Below are 16297 nucleotides of genomic sequence, written 5' to 3' on the forward strand. Positions count from 1 at the left end.
ACACCTGCTGTAGCGCCCACTCTCCAGGTGTGCAGGTTGGGCTGCCACTCAGGTTTGCTAATTCCAGCTGAGCTGCACCCTCGGTGGATGATCCTCCAGAATAGTGACCACCAAAGCCTCAACACATGCTCTGTGGCCTGGGCAGCAAAACACTCTGCATTAAAACATTTTCATTAACTTCAGACTGGGTCACATCTACTCTTCCACTGCAGCCAAGGTGCCAGGCACTCTGACCAATTAAGAGCTAGGAAAAGGACCAAATTCAGTTTGAAATAACTCTGACACTAGGGGATTTGACCACAGTCAGATGCCCCTCCCTCTGGGCCTTTTCAGTGTTTACCTGTCTTTGCTGTCGCCAGCGAGGGGCAATGTATGTAAAGGCTCCATCAAGCCCTGGGAGAAAGGGGTTGCTGGCTAACAGGGGGATGGAGCCACCGGCCACCAAGCAGAATCTTTTCCTGGGACTGGGAAACTGCTGGGCTGTACCCAGTGTTCCTGAACTCCAGGGAGACCTCAAGCTGGGGGTCCCACCCTAATCATGTTCAGGAGAATCTTCACCCCACGGCCCTCATGTGCAGAGTCCTCACTGCCAGCTGCATGCTCCCAAGTCGAATCCCAGTTCAACTAGAGTCTGGCTTACATTCCTCCCCTGTAGGAGCTCTCATGACCTTGGCCATAGTCCCCAGTGGCTGCCACAGGCTAGCCTGGCGTCCAGCCACCTTCACATGCTGCTGCTCTCCCCATTCCTGTCTGAGACAGGCTGTTTGCCTCCAGGCCAGGCCGGGGGTCCTCTGAGCCTCCACGAACTTCTAGGTTCTCCTGTTTGAAGGACTAGATTTTCACAACGCTGAGGGTTTTATTTCACAGATCACGGTGATGAGTTTGGGATTTCCAGTCCTTATCGTAGTTAAGTCATACATTTCCCGACACCCTGTTTCTGCAGATCTGCAACACCTCACCCAACACACCCTGATTATTTTAACCCCTAAATGAACTTTCTAAAAGCAACAGAACAGATCAGAGAACGCTGGTCATGGACGCTGAGCAAGTCCCCTCTACTTTGGTTGCATCAAAAAAGAGAAAAAACAGGGCTCTGAGACATCCTCAATTCACATTTGCTAAGTGCTCCCAACATCAAGGCACAGAGAAAGAAGTCTCCTGGGGAAACGACAACGCGACTGGTGACCTTTGTGAGGCCTGAGGCAGAGTCGCTGGGGGAGGTGAGTTCAGTCTGGCCTGGGTGGGCATCAGGAGGAAGGCCGGGGGCTTGGTCTCCCTCTGGGGCCCAAGGAGGCCTCACGCGTACTTCTCCAGGAATTTTATATGAAAATCCTTCACCTTCTGGAGAACCGTCTTCAGCTTCTCCACTGGAGGCAGAATGGTCATTCTGTTGAGAGAGAACAGTGTCAGCCTGGACCCAGTTGCTCTGGGAAAGCAGCAAGCACTGAACCCCAAAACTCATTCCTTCATGTAGACATGGAAGCCAGGAAGTGTGGCTGGATAGCATCTGGTGCCTATAGAACCCCTTTTTTCTTTTTTCTTTCCCATTTGCACACTTGTTTTCCTGCTAGTACATATGAACAAAAGAGGCGAGCTGGCAGTAGCCTTCTGGCTAAGCCACTGCTACCTCATCACACCATCACCAACATACAGAACTTTCTCTAGAGCACAGAGCAAAATCCACTCCTGCTACACGGGGCTTTTTTGAAATCTCCACCCCACAGTCTCTTACACTGAGAACCTCCAGCCACACCCCTCCCAACAAAGGAATCCCTGGTTGCCATGGTAACTAACCCCCCCACCCCCCAGCCCCACTCCAATAAGGTTAAAATGCTCCCCAGCATTAATCACTTCTTGAATGAGCTGTAGAATGTTGAGGTGAACCTAACTCGGGCAAAAAGGTATGCGCACGACCTTGCCCACGACCTTGACTGAGTCAACACTTGGCTCCAGATGCTAACGAAGCTCATGACATTTCCTTTTTTAGCTCCTGCTGCAGGAGACATCTGAGAGCACCGGGCATGGAGAAAGTGCTGTTCTGAATGGAACGGACTGGCCTCTGTGGGAAACCTGGCTGAGCTGTGCCTGCTCGCGCAGGTCCAAGAGTTTCCATCTGTGCAGGGACAGGCAAGGCTCACTCTGGGAAGCAAGAACAGCACGTGGAGCCACCTCCGTTGTGCTGTGGATGAAGCATCTCAGCAGGCCCTGAACTACTGAGCGCCTGGATGCTGGATGCTGCTGTTACAGAGCTGAAAAGGGACAGAGAGTAAAGAAGAAAGCACATCTTGGGGAACATTTCAGACGGCACACATGACAGATGCAGCAGTGGAGGGGAGACAGTGATCAAGGAGATGATCTTGGAGACCACCTCCAGGTTTCCCCTCCTCCCAGGTTTGGGAAACCTGGAGGGGGTCTCGGTAACTTCAGGCCAAGCCCATACACCTCCGGGCCTTGGAGGCCGGCCTGTACTCTGTGTCTTGTTTCCCAAGACAAACGTGGGGCCAGCCCCGGGTGCGGAGCAGGATTGTACCTGAAATGGTAGGTTCCTTCCCTCTGCCCGAAGCCGCTGCCAGGCACCACGCAGATGCCAGTCTCCTCCAGGAGCTTCATGCAGTAGAACATGTCAGGGGCCATCTTATGGGCCTGCGTGGGGAGCAGGACAGAACTTAGGATTCATTCCTGGCTTGCAACTGCACATACACAGCATTAAACACTCATGGCCAAATATAGTTGAAATTCTTTCCCACAGCAAAGCCTTTCACCCCTCTGCTTCCTACAGGATCATGGTTCTAGGGCACAGTGGCCGGGTAGGGAGGGGTGCTCACACATCCCCAGTGTCCACTTAGCTCTTCACATGGCTGGGCATCGGGCTTCAGGGCACCAGTGCTAACAGAGCCCGGATCAGCACTGCTTCCTGGGACCAACCAGCTGTTGCCCATCACCACAACACACTCAAGGGGCCAGGCCTCTGAGAACCCCTCTGTAAACGTGGCCCACAAAACTCAAGTCTCCAGGGCCAGCACGTTTGCTCCCTGAAGAAAGAAGTAGCCCCCAACCCAGCAATTCAAAGTGAAACCGGTGAGAGCGCTGGCGCCCCAGACCTGAGCGGCCTCCACGGCCTTGGTAGGGATGAAGATCCGAGGAAAGGCATACATGGCCCCCTGCAAGGGGTTGCACTGAATTCCCGGGACTTGGTTAAAGAGGTCTTCTGTCAGCTTAGCTTTCTTAGCCAGATTCCCCAGGACGGACTCCTTCTCCTGACGAGACAGAGAAAGCATAGGAGTCAGCACCCCAGAATGGCTCCAGCCACAGGAAGCTCCCTTCAGTGCCAGGTGAGGGGACACACTGGTAAAAGGCGTGTTTGCCTCCCATAAGCACTGCAAATCTGGAAGGTGGGCGAGATGCATGCCCCCCTGCAGGAGCTTCTTCACGGATGCTCAGCCACGAGGCTGCCACAAGCCCTGCGGCACGGGCACGCAAGGAGTTCCTGGCCACAGGTGTCATGGTTCTATTCTCTTACCAGGATGTCAATCCTGAAAACAAGGAAAACCAGTTCTTTCTCAGCAGTCTGAATGGACTTAGCCCTAGATGGAAGACCTTAGAGCAAGCTCCTAAGAAGCAGCCATACCACTTCATTTGGGGCCACCCTTCCCCACTCTCAGTCTGTACGGTGTAATGGGCAACATGACGCAGGAAAAGCAGATCAGTGGCAGGCTCACCGCTGGACATGTGTCCAAAAGCTGGAGCAGAATCAGACCAGGAGGTAGGGCCTGCCCATGACTAGGTGAGCCAAAATGCAATATTATTCAGTCTTAAAAAGGACAAACCATGGACAAACTCTGAAGACATGCCAAGTCAAATAAACCAGACACAAAAGGGCAGATAATGTATGAATCCTCTTACCTACAGCACCTAGAGTAGCTGAATTCAGGGGCGGGAAGTAGAATGGTGGGCGGGGCCTAGTTTTTAATGGGAGCAGAGTTTCAGTCTGGGAAGATGAATGGTTCTGGAGATGGGTGGTGGTGATGACTGCATATGGGTGTACTGTATATACTAAACTGTACAGTTAAAAAGACAAAGTTTGGGCACCCACGATGGCGCAGCGGGTTGAGCGCCACGCTGTGAAGCTGTCCGCAGCCTCTGCAGTGGGGTCCGATTCCTAGCTGGCCAGAGAGAAACCTACATGGCGCGGCAGACCTCTCCTGCCTTGCCCGCTGCTCCCCTCAGCAGAGTCTTCGGTCCGCCTGCCTGTTTTGCTCCCCACTCTGTCTCTGGTGAATTCTCTTACCCTCCCTGGCCTCTGACCTGTACCCCAGTTCTTGTATAATTAAATAAATCTTAAAAATAAAAAAAAAAAGGAACACAAAATTCTTAAAAAAAAAACAACAAAGTTTATGTTCTGTGTATTTTACCACAATTTAAATGAAAATAGATGTGAGTCTGGGAGAGTTGGGAATTGACTTCTTGGTTATATAACCCATAGATTTCTTAGTCTGAGTTGGGTTTTTGCCACTTGCAATGGTCCAGCTGGACCTCTTGGAGCTGTGAGGACATGGGGTTAAGAAAGGGGAGACCCAAGGCTTAGATGAAGGCCATACCCATCTCTGTCCCTTTTTTACCTTAATTACACAACACCCCAAGGTGTTCTCAGGACACAAGGCCCTTCCTTCTGGGTGTCTACCTACCCACGGTGCTCACAGGTGAGGAAAAGGACCTGGGGAACACAGTGCTCCCCTTCCAAACACTTCACAGCTGCATCCTCAGACAACATTGTGGGAGTGGGGCGGGCATCATAAAGAACCAGGAGCGCCCCCTAGAGGTCACACCCCTGAAGGCAGGCGCCTACGGCTGGAGAGGAGGGGGTGCCGAACACTGGGGACCCCGCCCCAGCAGTGATGCAAACTCACCCTGCTGAACTGCTCAAAGGACTCCTCTCCTGGCACTGGGGGGTTCACAACAATGTCCATGGCGGCCTGCCCAGACACGGGCGGGCACAGGCGCACCGATAGCAACTTCACCAGCTGGCCCTTGATCTCAGGGTGCAGGTTGATTACCTCCATGTAACCTCCTCTGTAGCCACACCTGGAAGGTAAAGAGGGGGCGAGGACACACCAATCAGAGAGAGACCTCAAGTAATGACAATTCAGTTGGCCAGAGTCTTCTGCAACCTTCCCCATGCCCAACGCTGAGCAGCCAGGGTAGCTAATTTCTTGTCAATGAAAGGTGAAGGGAAGTGACATGTACACAGTCTACATTGTTTCCTTACAAGGAAAAGGCATTTCTCTCTGTCCTCTTTCCTTTTTCCCACTTACTGAGACATGGAGATGCTGGAGCAGTGGCCTCGGTGCCATAGGTAGATGCCACAGCCCCAGTCCTTGAGTGCCCTTGGAGAGCAGGACCTGCCTGGACTTCGTTCACTGTTGGACTATTATGTCAAAGGGAGCTTTACTTCCATCATGCTTGAGCCATTGTATTTTGGGGCGTCTTTATTACAGCAGCTTAGCCTGATCCCTAACTAATACACTAATCCCTGTTCCAAAGGGGCCATTGATTCAGGCCTGGCATCTCCCTGCACAGGCTCCGGGGCTGGGGATGTGATTCACTGATGCCAAAGAGCATCAAGCCTGAAGACTTTTGCTGGAATTTTCTGCTGCCTGAAAACAAGTCAACCCAAAGGAGAACAGAACTGAGAAAGACAGTGAGACAGAGCAGAGACAATATTCCATGGACATCCTAAAAGCCTCTGATTCAACTCTACTCCTGGACTTTTTACCTATGTGGATATTAAAAAGCCTCTTTCGTGTAGGCCAGTTCAAACTGAGTTTCTGTTTCTTACAGTCAAAAGGATTCTGACTGAGTCAAATCACATGAAAATAAGATGAGATCATGCAGTGATTTAAAGAAAACCTTTCAGAACCAAATCTGGTCCATCGGTCATGCTTTTTGGAACTATGCTTCCTTCTTTGCATTATGATTGATAATGTTCAGACTAAAGAGTGTTGAAATGCAGGCACCCTCCCCCCAGCACCCGACACAATGAGACACTCAATGAAATGTTTTTGGGGTTTGGGATCAGACTGCCAAACTGAACTGGCAGAGACAGGTTCCCACCTGATACCTCAACTAGACTTTCCAGGGCTATCAAGCTACTGCCAGCCATGACAGCACGAGTTTGATCCCCCGCCAGGCAGGAAGCAACCCACATGGGGCAGCAGACCTCTCCTGACTCGCCCCCTGCTCCCCTCAGCAGTGTGTTTCAGTCAGTCTGCCTGTTCTGTTCCCCACTCTCTCCGGTGAATCCTCTCACTCCTCACACCTCTGGCTTATACCACAGTTCTTGTATGCATAAATAAATAAATGTTAAAAAAAAAAAAAGATTCGCAGCACATGATGTTGGCAAGGAGCCAGCTCTGCCACTGAGGCAGACGGAAAAGACTGGCATCAATTCACCCTGCCCACATCAAATAAAGCCAAAGACAGCTAGGCGACCACCCCACAGCTCCCTCCACCAGGCCCACATACTTCTCCAAGCTTCACACTGACAATGGCCTCCTGCTCAATGGGTGAGATTCCATCTCCATCTTGACACCAGGCACACAGTGAAACAGCTGCCACGTAGGGGAATGAAGGCCTCAAGATGCAAATGCACTGCCTGTCCTCTTCAGTCCCCTTTCCAGGACCCCTCTCCTCTCCCAGGGTCTGGGCAATGAGGGCTCAGCCCCAGTCCTTGGACCTTCTCTATCTATCTGGCCACGCATTGGGCATTTGCAAATTGAATGCCTCCAAAACCAACTCCCCATCTCCCCCAAATCTGCTTCTCTTACAGCTTTCCTCATCTGTCAGTACCTCTATTCTTCCTGCTGTTTGAACAAATAACATGGGACTTTCATACCCATCTTCTCCAACCAGCAACTCCACCTTCAAATACATCCAGAATCTTCTGCCATGTCTACCCCCCCTCAGAGCCTTCTCACTTGACTGAGTCTCTGCTCTGTCCTGCCCTCCCCCATCACCTTGCAATCAACCTAGGAAAACAGAAGCCATGTATCTGCTCAATCCTCTAGTGCCTCGTCTCACTGAGTGAAACAGAACCTAAGCACCCAGGTGATGTGGTCTCCTGTGACTTCTTTGGTCTCAACTTCTGCCCCTTTGCTCCTCACTCTGTCTTCCCTTGTCCCCATGCTGCTTCTGGAACATGCCAGATATGTCTTTACCTCTGAGCCTTTGCAGATGCTGTTCCAGCTCCCTGGAATGCTCTTCCCTCAAATACCTACATAGCTCCTTCCCTCCTTTCCTTCAGGTCTTAACTCAAAAGCCAGCTCCTCAGTGGAGCACTATTGAAGCCTGCAACCTCCTAGCACTCCCCTTGGCATCTCTTCTCTAAAGATTTTTAATTTTTCTCCACTTAACACATGATTTTACTCATTTGTCTATTGCTTCTCTTTCCTCCCTAGAATATAAGCTTTGCTCAGTTTTGGATTGGTTGTTTTCAGGTAGCAGAAAATTCCAGCAAAAGTCTTCAGGTTGATACTCTTTGGCACCAATGAAACACATCCCCAACCCTAGAGCCTGTTCAGGGAGATGCCAGGCTTGAATCAATGGCCCCTCTAGGGCACAGGCTAATGTATTAGTTAGGGTTCAGGGTGAGCTGCTATAACAAAGAAGCCCAAACCACAAGGTTTGTGGACTGCAATGTTCTCAGTGCTGAGATTAGTGGTGAACTTACAGCAGATGCACAGTAAATGTTAGCAGGATGAACGAATACAGGATTCACTGCTTTTTGACCCCAGTGCTAAGGCAAGGTACATGCAGAGCTCACAAAGCTTGGCCCGTAGGCCTGACAGCATCTGTCCTCTCAATCTGCCTTCCCTGGGCCCTCAGACTTCTGTCAATATCAGAACAACAGTGACAGGTCTGGAAAAAAACAGTGGCATTGGAAGGTTCTATAATTTTCATCATTTATCCATAGTTGGGTTTCTTTAAAGCATGACCTTTTTTATACAAGCCTCTGCTCAAGGGCCATCCTTACAACATGGAGCTCCTTGGAGGGAGGGGCTAGGGGTGCAGGCTGCCCCCTCTGCTTCTCACATCAGCAGAAGCAGCAGATACAGAGGGCTGTCTCTGCCCAGCGAGTTCACCTTGGGGCAGGGCAGAGGAGCAGCAGGGCCAAGAAGGCCCAGAGGAAACAGGAGGCAGTGGAGGTCAACATACTCGCCCATGTAGCCCTTGGAGGTGGAGTGGAAGGAGGCAAGCTCCACGTTGCTGGAGTACTCAGGACCCATCTCGTAAAGCACCTTCTTAAATGAGTGGAATTTACAGTCCGGAGAGTATACGTTATCCTGGTACACCTGTAGGACAGGACAGAACAGTCACCCAGAATCCCCCAGGAGCCTGAACCCATGCACGCTGCTGTCAAGTGTGGCCAAGCCCCTTAGGGCCCTGGAGAGTCAGGGTCAACACCCGTTAGGCTGTGTGCTGTGAAGCCCAACCTCCAGCACTGCTTCCAGGGAAGAGCATGCCCACAGGAACCTTCCAGGACAAACAGCCTTGAGCTGGACTGCCTACATGATTTCTCAGACTCACCCTCCACCCAGCTTCCAGACCTTTCTACCTCATCCAACTAGTGATGACATCAAGAGCTCCTACCTGTCTAGCCAAATTTTCTTTCTGCAGTGAGACATTTACTTTCTTCAAAAGAGGGTCTCCCCGGTGGCGCAGCGGTTGAGCACTGGGCTAAGAAGCTGCCTGCAGCCTCTGCAGCACCGGTTCAATCCCCGGCCGCTGGCGAGGGTCCCACATGGTATGACAGACCTCTCCTGCCACACCCGCTGCTCCCCTCAGCAGTGTGCTTCGTCAATCTGCCTGTTCTGCTCCCTGCTCTGGCTCTGGTGAATTCTCTCACCCTCCCACGCTTCTGACTGTACCCAGTGCTTGTATAAATAAATAAATGAATCTTTAAAAAAAAAAAAAAAAAAGGATGAACTCTTGCCATTTGAAAAACATGGATGAAACTGAAGGGATGATGCTAAGTGAAATAAGTCAGGCAGAGAAAGGCAAATATTGCAAAAAAAAAATATTACTTTCTTCAAAAGATAAATAATGACGGCAGCTCATGTACCGTGTCTCTGACCTCCCTGCTTGAACAGCTGACCTTGTTGTTCTCTCAGCCTGTTCCAACACCACGTTCACTGCCAGTCTCAGTCTCCCCTAGACTGTAAGTGTGAACAGCACTCACAACTCCACCTCTTCTGTTCTTCCCTGTCTGCACAGCTCAGTGATCACAGCAGGCAGGCACCCCGCTCTGCCCTTAGAGATGGACTCCCCACACCCATTTTGGAGATCAGGCACTGTGGTGGGCGGTGGGGCAGGAACTTCCTTGCATCACTGCCCAGGGGGACAGAGCTTCCTCCTCTTCCCACTGCTTTGACCTCCCCTTGTCCCCTTGTCCCTTTGCTGCTCTCCCCATTCCCTCCCCTTTCCCAGACCCAGTGGGGAGGAGGTCTGTGTACCAGATCACAAGAAAACCCGTGGGCTACTCTGCTATCCCTTCTCTCCTTTTGAAATGAAGATCTTAGGCACATCTGCTAGTAATCAGGGCAACAATTTAATAAGCTGGGGGTGGGGGGCGGTAGGGAGGCTCAGGAACAAAGAAATGAAGCAAGTGTGCTAGAAGCTACAACTAACCAGAAATCACTCAGAAATGTTGTGAAACAGGATTTGATAAGCTCTTGCTTGCAAGGTAGGCAAGAACAGGCTCCAGAATGGGGTTCAGAATGGGGTTCAGACTCCCCCCTTCATAGGCTGTGAGAACTGAGATGGTGGATATGGAAGCACAGGAAGGACAGGATCCCGGCAATAAGCTCAGCCAGCACCAACTTTCTCTCCAAGGATAAGAGCCCCTCGATTTGACCTCAGGGATCACTCTCTTCTCTTCTCTCCTCCCTGGTCTGGAGCAGCACAGGGCAGAGACCCTGTTCCTTGCTCAATGCCTGGTCTATTTGCATATTGTAACTGTCAGGCCACAGTGATTGGTCCAGCAATGGGCATCTGACCCAAGCTGCACCAATGAGGCTCAGCTCTGAGATGTTTGCTAGACCCACCAGGAAGAAAGGCTCTCTCTCCAGGCAGGGAATATAGCAGGCCCTTGTTAGGCCAATGCAGCAGAATGGAATGAGGGAGAATATGGAAGATACAGTTCCCACACTGCAATCAACACTTTTTTTTCTTAAGTTTAAAGTGGTTTGAATTAGATTTAGGTCACAGACTCTTAAGCTGTTACATTGAATTAACATCCTCCTCCCTGGTTTGAAAACTCTCTAGACACAGAACAGTCAGGCCTGCATTGCTCCCACTGCAAGTGAAAGCTCACCTTCACCCTTCTCTGAGGGGAGCGTTAGGGCCACTCTTACCTCATCAGCTAGGAGAAACAGCTTCTCTTCCCAAGCAAAGTGAATCACATCTTCTATGCACTTCCTGCTTTGCACCTGACCTAAAAAAAAAAAAAAAATCAACAAAAAATAAAACCAGAATGTAGGTTGTAATGCTGTTTAAATAGTCCCTAGGTAAGAACCCAACCCAGGGTCATATCCAGGGAGGCTGCTGGGGCAAGGCCTCATCTTACACCAGCACGGTACTGGGACAAAAATGACACACAGACTAATAGGATAGAATGGAGAGCCCAGAAATAAAACTACACATATATGGACAACTCATCTATGACAAGAGATAAAGAACATGCACTAGAACAAGGGAGGCCTCTTCCAATGCAGGGAAAGCTAGACTTCCACATACAAAAGAATGAAGCTTGACCACTACCTCACACCATGCACAAAAACCAACTCAAAATGGATTAAAGAACTAGACATAAGACCTGAAACCATAAAATACATAGAAAGAAATATAGGCAAAACACTACATGACATGCACCTCAAAGACATCCTTACAGACACATCACCCAAAGCAGTGATAGTGAAGGCAAAGATAAACAGCTGGGACTACATCAAATTAAAGAGCTTCTGCACAGCAAAAGAGACAATAACCAAAACAAAGAGAAACCCCACCGACTGGGAGAACATTTTTGCACCCAACACTAATGATAAAGGACTGATCACAAAAATCCACAAAGAGCTGATGAGACTCAACAAAAACAAAGAAAATAATCCAGTCAAAAAATGGGCAGAAGAGCTAAAAAGAAACTTCTCTGAAGAGGAAATGCAAATGGCCAACAGGCATATGAAAAAATGTTCAGCATCACTTGTAACCAGGGAAATGCAAATCAAAACTACCATGAGATACCATCTTACACCAGTGAGAATGGCACATATTAAAAAAACTAGCAACAACAAATGTTGGCGAGGATGTGGAGAAAAAGGAACTCTCCTGCACTGCTGGTGGGAGTGCAAACTGGTCCAACCACTATGGAGAGCTGTGTGGAGATTTCCTTTTTTTTTAAATTAATTAATTAATTTTTAAAAATTTATTTATTATTTATACAAGCACTGGGTACAGTCAGAAGCTTGGGAGGGTGAGAGAATTCACCAGAGCCAGAGCGGGGAGAGAGCAGGTAGAAGGACCGAAGTACACTGCTGAGGGGAGCATAGGGCGGCAGGAGAGGTCTGCGCACCATGTGGGACCATGTGGGACCATGTAGGACCCTCCTCCGGTGGCTGGGGAGCAGCCAGGGATTGAACCGGCGCTGCAGAGGCTGCGGGCAGCTTCGCAACCCAGCGCTCAACCGCTGCGCCACCAGGAGGCCCTGTGTGGAGATTTCTTGACCTACTAAACATAGAGCTTCCATATGATCCAGCAATTCCACTCCTTTGGTATTTACCCAAAGGACACAGAAACATCAATTCCAAAGAGCACCTGCACCCCTATGTTTATAGCAGCACTCTTTACAATAGCTAAGCCTTAGAAACAACCCAAATGCCCAAAAATAGATGACTGGATCAAGAAGATGCGGAACATATACACAATGGAATATTACTCAGCAATCAAAAAAGAAAAACTCATGCCATTTGCAGCAACATGGATGGAGCTGGAGGGATCATGCTCAGCGTAATAAGCCAGAAAGAAAAAGAAAAGTACAAGATGGTCTCACTCATAGCAGGAATCTAGAAAACTTAAATAAGGGGTAAAATAAGGGGGTTGTAATTGTATGGGGAATATAAAAATAAAATTTAAATTAAAAAAAAAAAGGGTGGTGGGGATTGTATGGGGACTATAACCAAGATGAAAATGCATACATTGTACAAAAATGAAAAATGATGTAAAAAATACATAAAATAAAAAGTTTTACAAAAATAATAACAAAAGAAACTTGGTTTTCTGAGAAAATTAAAAAAAAAAAGATGTGCTATATATACACAATGGAATATTACTCAGTGATCAAAAAAGAAACTCATGCCATTTGTAGCAACATGGATGGAGCTGAGAGGGCTTATGCTAAGTGAAGTGAGCAAAAAGGAGAAAGATAAATACTGATGGAATATAGAGAAAACCAAACCGAGGGTAAAACAAAGACAAACTTTAGGGCCTCCCTGGTGGCACAAGGGATTAAGTCTCAGCACTCTGTAGCATGAGTTCAATCCCCAGCCAGGGAGCAACCCACATGGCCTCTCCGTTTCACCCGCTGCTCCCCTCAGCAGTGTATTTCAGTAGATCCACCTATTCTGTTCCCCACTCTGTCTCTGGTGAATCTTCTCAAACCCCCTCCACACCTCTGGCCTGTACCCCACCTCTTGTATGCATAAATAAAATAAATCTTTTTTTAAAAAAAGGACAAACTTTAAAACCAATCCTTGAATGTTGACCATAAATCGGGGGCATCAAGGATGGGGAGACCCAGGGAAAGGGGGAGGGGAGAAAAGGGGGTGGCAGGGTGGGGGAGAACACAGTGGACTATGGTAAAGGACTATGGGTGCTTTGGTGGTGGGAGAGCCACGGTTACCACACCTGAGAGGAGAAATCCTATCCTGTCAAAATATTAACAATAACGTAAAACAGAAAAAAACAGGGGTGGGGAGGGGTCGAGGAAGCAGACCCAATGGCCTGTGGCAAAGGACATGGGTGCCTTGGTGGTGAATGTGGTATGGTATGCCTGAGAAGTAGGAAGCCAGACCTCTGAATCTATACGGTGTTCTAAATCAATGCCACCTCAATAAAAACAGATAAATAAAAGGGAGGGGGAAAAGGGAAGGATTAAATCAATCAGCTCAGCTCCTCCCAGCACACCAGCAGGTAACGGAGAGGACACATTAGCTGGCTGGAGCTAGTACACTTCTCCCTTACCGTGCCTACGGCGGTGCACAGCGCCCCCGCTAGGCAGGGGAGAGGACTGCACCAATCACTGGTCACCCTCAAAGCCAATGGCAACAAGTGCACAATAAATTTGTGTGGAATGAGCACCCCATGAATGAGGCTGCACACCAGTGCTGGCATCCCATCAGTGAGATGTGGGAGCCAGGCATCTTCGGGGATGCGGTGCACCCCAAGGTTCCCCCCTTCAGGGTCATGGATTTAGGTGGGAAAGGAATAAATGCAACCAGGTGACTGTGGAACCTGCTCCCAGTATTTCCTCCGACCTACGTGAGCATGACCCTGGGATGCCTGGGGCACTCACATGCTCTCTGGAAAGCACTGCATTGGTCAGGCTGGTAACTTCCTCACTATAAGCAAGAAATAGATGTGTATTTCTGGATATTAAGTACATACATGTTTAGGTGCATATGCATTATTTATATCTTGATGCAGAATAATATGCAGAGTATTTTGTCAAAAACAAAAACATCTTTTTTTTTAGCCTATGTGAGACTGTCAAGAATATGTCTGGAGAAAATAGAAAGACAATTTTTCTAAGAGCATGCAATGATTCAGCCAGGATTTCAGGCTTGTACTAAGCAAGGAACCAATTCCTGTATGAAGGGTTTGACTCTTCTCTTGTCAAGCAGCACCAACTGGACTTCCTATGAAGCAAGCTCAGGTTCTGGGATTCTGAGAGGAAAGCCCTCGAGTCTCGAAGGAAGCAGCCACCGTTCCCTCTGATAGATTCTGAGGGATACATTCTGGAGCCTGCTGCAGACCCTCCTAATGTTGCCCTCTCGTGCCTGAGATTCCACAAACTGTATACTGTTATGTGCAGTAAAGATTTGAGCACCAAGAATCTCAAAACCATGTTCACATAATGCCAAGAGGAATGCAAGGAAGAAAAGAGCAAGGACCTGGGCCTCAGAAAGCCTACAGTTCAGTAGATTTGGTCAGGCTGGTAACAGTTCAGTAGAGGAAATGACATCCACCATACACAAACAATTCCAGTGTGCGCATGCAAACTTGAGGACAAGAACAGAGCTTCTTTTTCTCCAGTCCTAAGGACACAGCAGTACTTAGACATGCCTGTCGAGTTGAGGAATGGACAAACACATACAGTGCTGCAGAGGGGAAGGAAACATGACTTTGAACAATGACACCCATTCAGCTTCACCACCTGGACATTACAGTTCTGTGACCAGACCCCTTTACTCCTGCGCTGGGGTTCTGCCTTGAAACCCAAAGAGCCCTGGCTTAATATCCCAGTCCGTGTTGGCACCTCTCAGGCAGTGGTCACTGTGTGTGGTCCAGACAAAATTCATAGTCATCATGGTCTGTTTCTATTTTCCAAACCCCCATCTCACATTAACTGACTGTTTTTTACACATTAAGACCCCAGGGAGCAAAACCAGCCTCTGTCAACTCATAGCTTTTTAAAATGATTTACCCTAGCATACACTTACACGAATCCTTTGACTAAAACAGGAAAGTCTGTGGTGCAGTCATTTCTTCCCAGACACCAGGTAAAGATTTATGTAAACACCTGGTCAGGAATAGCAGGCTCTCCAATACAAACTAGGTGTCCGGAGTAAGATGCAGGATTTGCTACAAGTGTGGTTCCAGGGCTGGTAGCATTGGCACCACCTGGCAGCTTGTTAGAAATATAAATCCTTGAGCCCAGCCCAGCAGAATTTCCAGGAGTGGGCACAGAAGTCTGGATCTTAACAAGCAAAAGCAATGGTTCTCACCCTCAGCTGCATAGAATTATTGCTGCCAGGGCCACTGGTCCCCAGAGATTCTGGGATGTGACCTGGCCTCTGGGATTTTTTAAAAGCTCCCTTTGTGATTCTAATGTGCAAGCCAGCTGTAGATCATTTTCCTACTGCATCATGGTTAGAATCTTTCATCCCTTCCCCCAAGATGGGGTAAATAAACCAGTGTTCCAGCCAGATGCACCCATTTTCTGCACTCAGGAATTCAAGTGGTGCTTTCAGCTGATTAAAGCATCATTCGATGTTCCCGAGAAGCAGATTCCACAATTAACTCCAACGCATTTTGGCCCTGACCCAATTTATCTCAACAAAGGAGGAGAGAGGAGCCCTTGTTCTCTGCATCCAAACAGCATCGGGGGTATAGGAAGCCAGCAGCCCAGAAAGATCAAAACAGGCAGGACTGTGCTCTTTTTTGTTGGTTTTAAAAAAAAAAAAATGATGCAAAATTAAGAGTGCTTTATAACTTGCAGAAACAGATTTTTTGGGTTTGTTTGCTTTTGTTTTTAATATAGCATTTCCTTCTCAGGTCTCAAAGTACACAGCAATGTCGTGTCAAAGAAAACAAAAAATGCATACACCAGCATCCTGGAAATTGGTTCAGAAAAACAAGGAGCGAGTCTCAAACAAGGAGCCAGGGATTACTGGTGACAGTTTGTGTGAGTGACCTCAAGGAGGGATACTTTGCCAATGTGAGAACAGGAAAAAACTGGTCTTTGAATAATACAACCCTGACCAACAGAATGCCTGCATTTGCTCATCAGCCAAGGTGGCCTGAGGCAAATTTAATAGCTTTATGTTACCAAATCTGGAATTGGATTGGGAAATTGGGAACAAAGAGAGGACTTTGCATTACTTCTTAACTCATTAGTGTTTAGGCATGCATTGGACCAGCTGCCGCACCCCAAAGAATTAGTAAGGAAGTGAAGTGCAAACCTGTGGGATTCCCAGGGTTGATGATGCACAGCACCTTGGGGTCACAGTGCTCTTTGGCCTCCCGCACCGCCCGCCGGAGCTCGTTCACATTCAAAGCCCAGCAGTTGTCCTCGTCCAAGTAATAGTTCACCTGGATGGCGTTGAGCTCAGAGATGACTGCCGAGTAGAGGGGATACTGCGGGATGGGGATCATCACCCCCGTCCTCGACTTGCCACGCCCAGAGACCAGGATTTTCAGGATTGTCTGCAACCGAGAAGTCACATCTACAGTGTCAGCGCAACTCCCC

General features: G+C 48.7%; 1 protein-coding gene across 1 annotated transcript in view; it reads right to left on the reverse strand.

Annotated features, from left to right (window-relative positions):
• Window positions 1–1296: 1296 nt before the first annotated feature.
• GPT2 (glutamic--pyruvic transaminase 2) overlaps window positions 1297–16297 on the reverse strand; it is a gene marked incomplete at both ends in the record, with an annotated part of 31748 nt that continues 16747 nt past the window's right edge. Inside the window, 7 exons of the mRNA XM_084257254.1 lie at window positions 1297–1387; window positions 2531–2643; window positions 3102–3257; window positions 4908–5082; window positions 8212–8348; window positions 10410–10489; window positions 16011–16254. Coding sequence (XP_084113380.1) covers window positions 1297–1387; window positions 2531–2643; window positions 3102–3257; window positions 4908–5082; window positions 8212–8348; window positions 10410–10489; window positions 16011–16254 — 996 coding nt within the window. The remainder of the gene's footprint in view (window positions 1388–2530; window positions 2644–3101; window positions 3258–4907; window positions 5083–8211; window positions 8349–10409; window positions 10490–16010; window positions 16255–16297) is intronic.

This window comes from Talpa europaea, assembly GCF_964194135.1.
Source record: "Talpa europaea genome assembly, chromosome: 16".
In the NCBI taxonomy this organism is placed as follows: domain Eukaryota; kingdom Metazoa; phylum Chordata; class Mammalia; order Eulipotyphla; family Talpidae; genus Talpa; species Talpa europaea.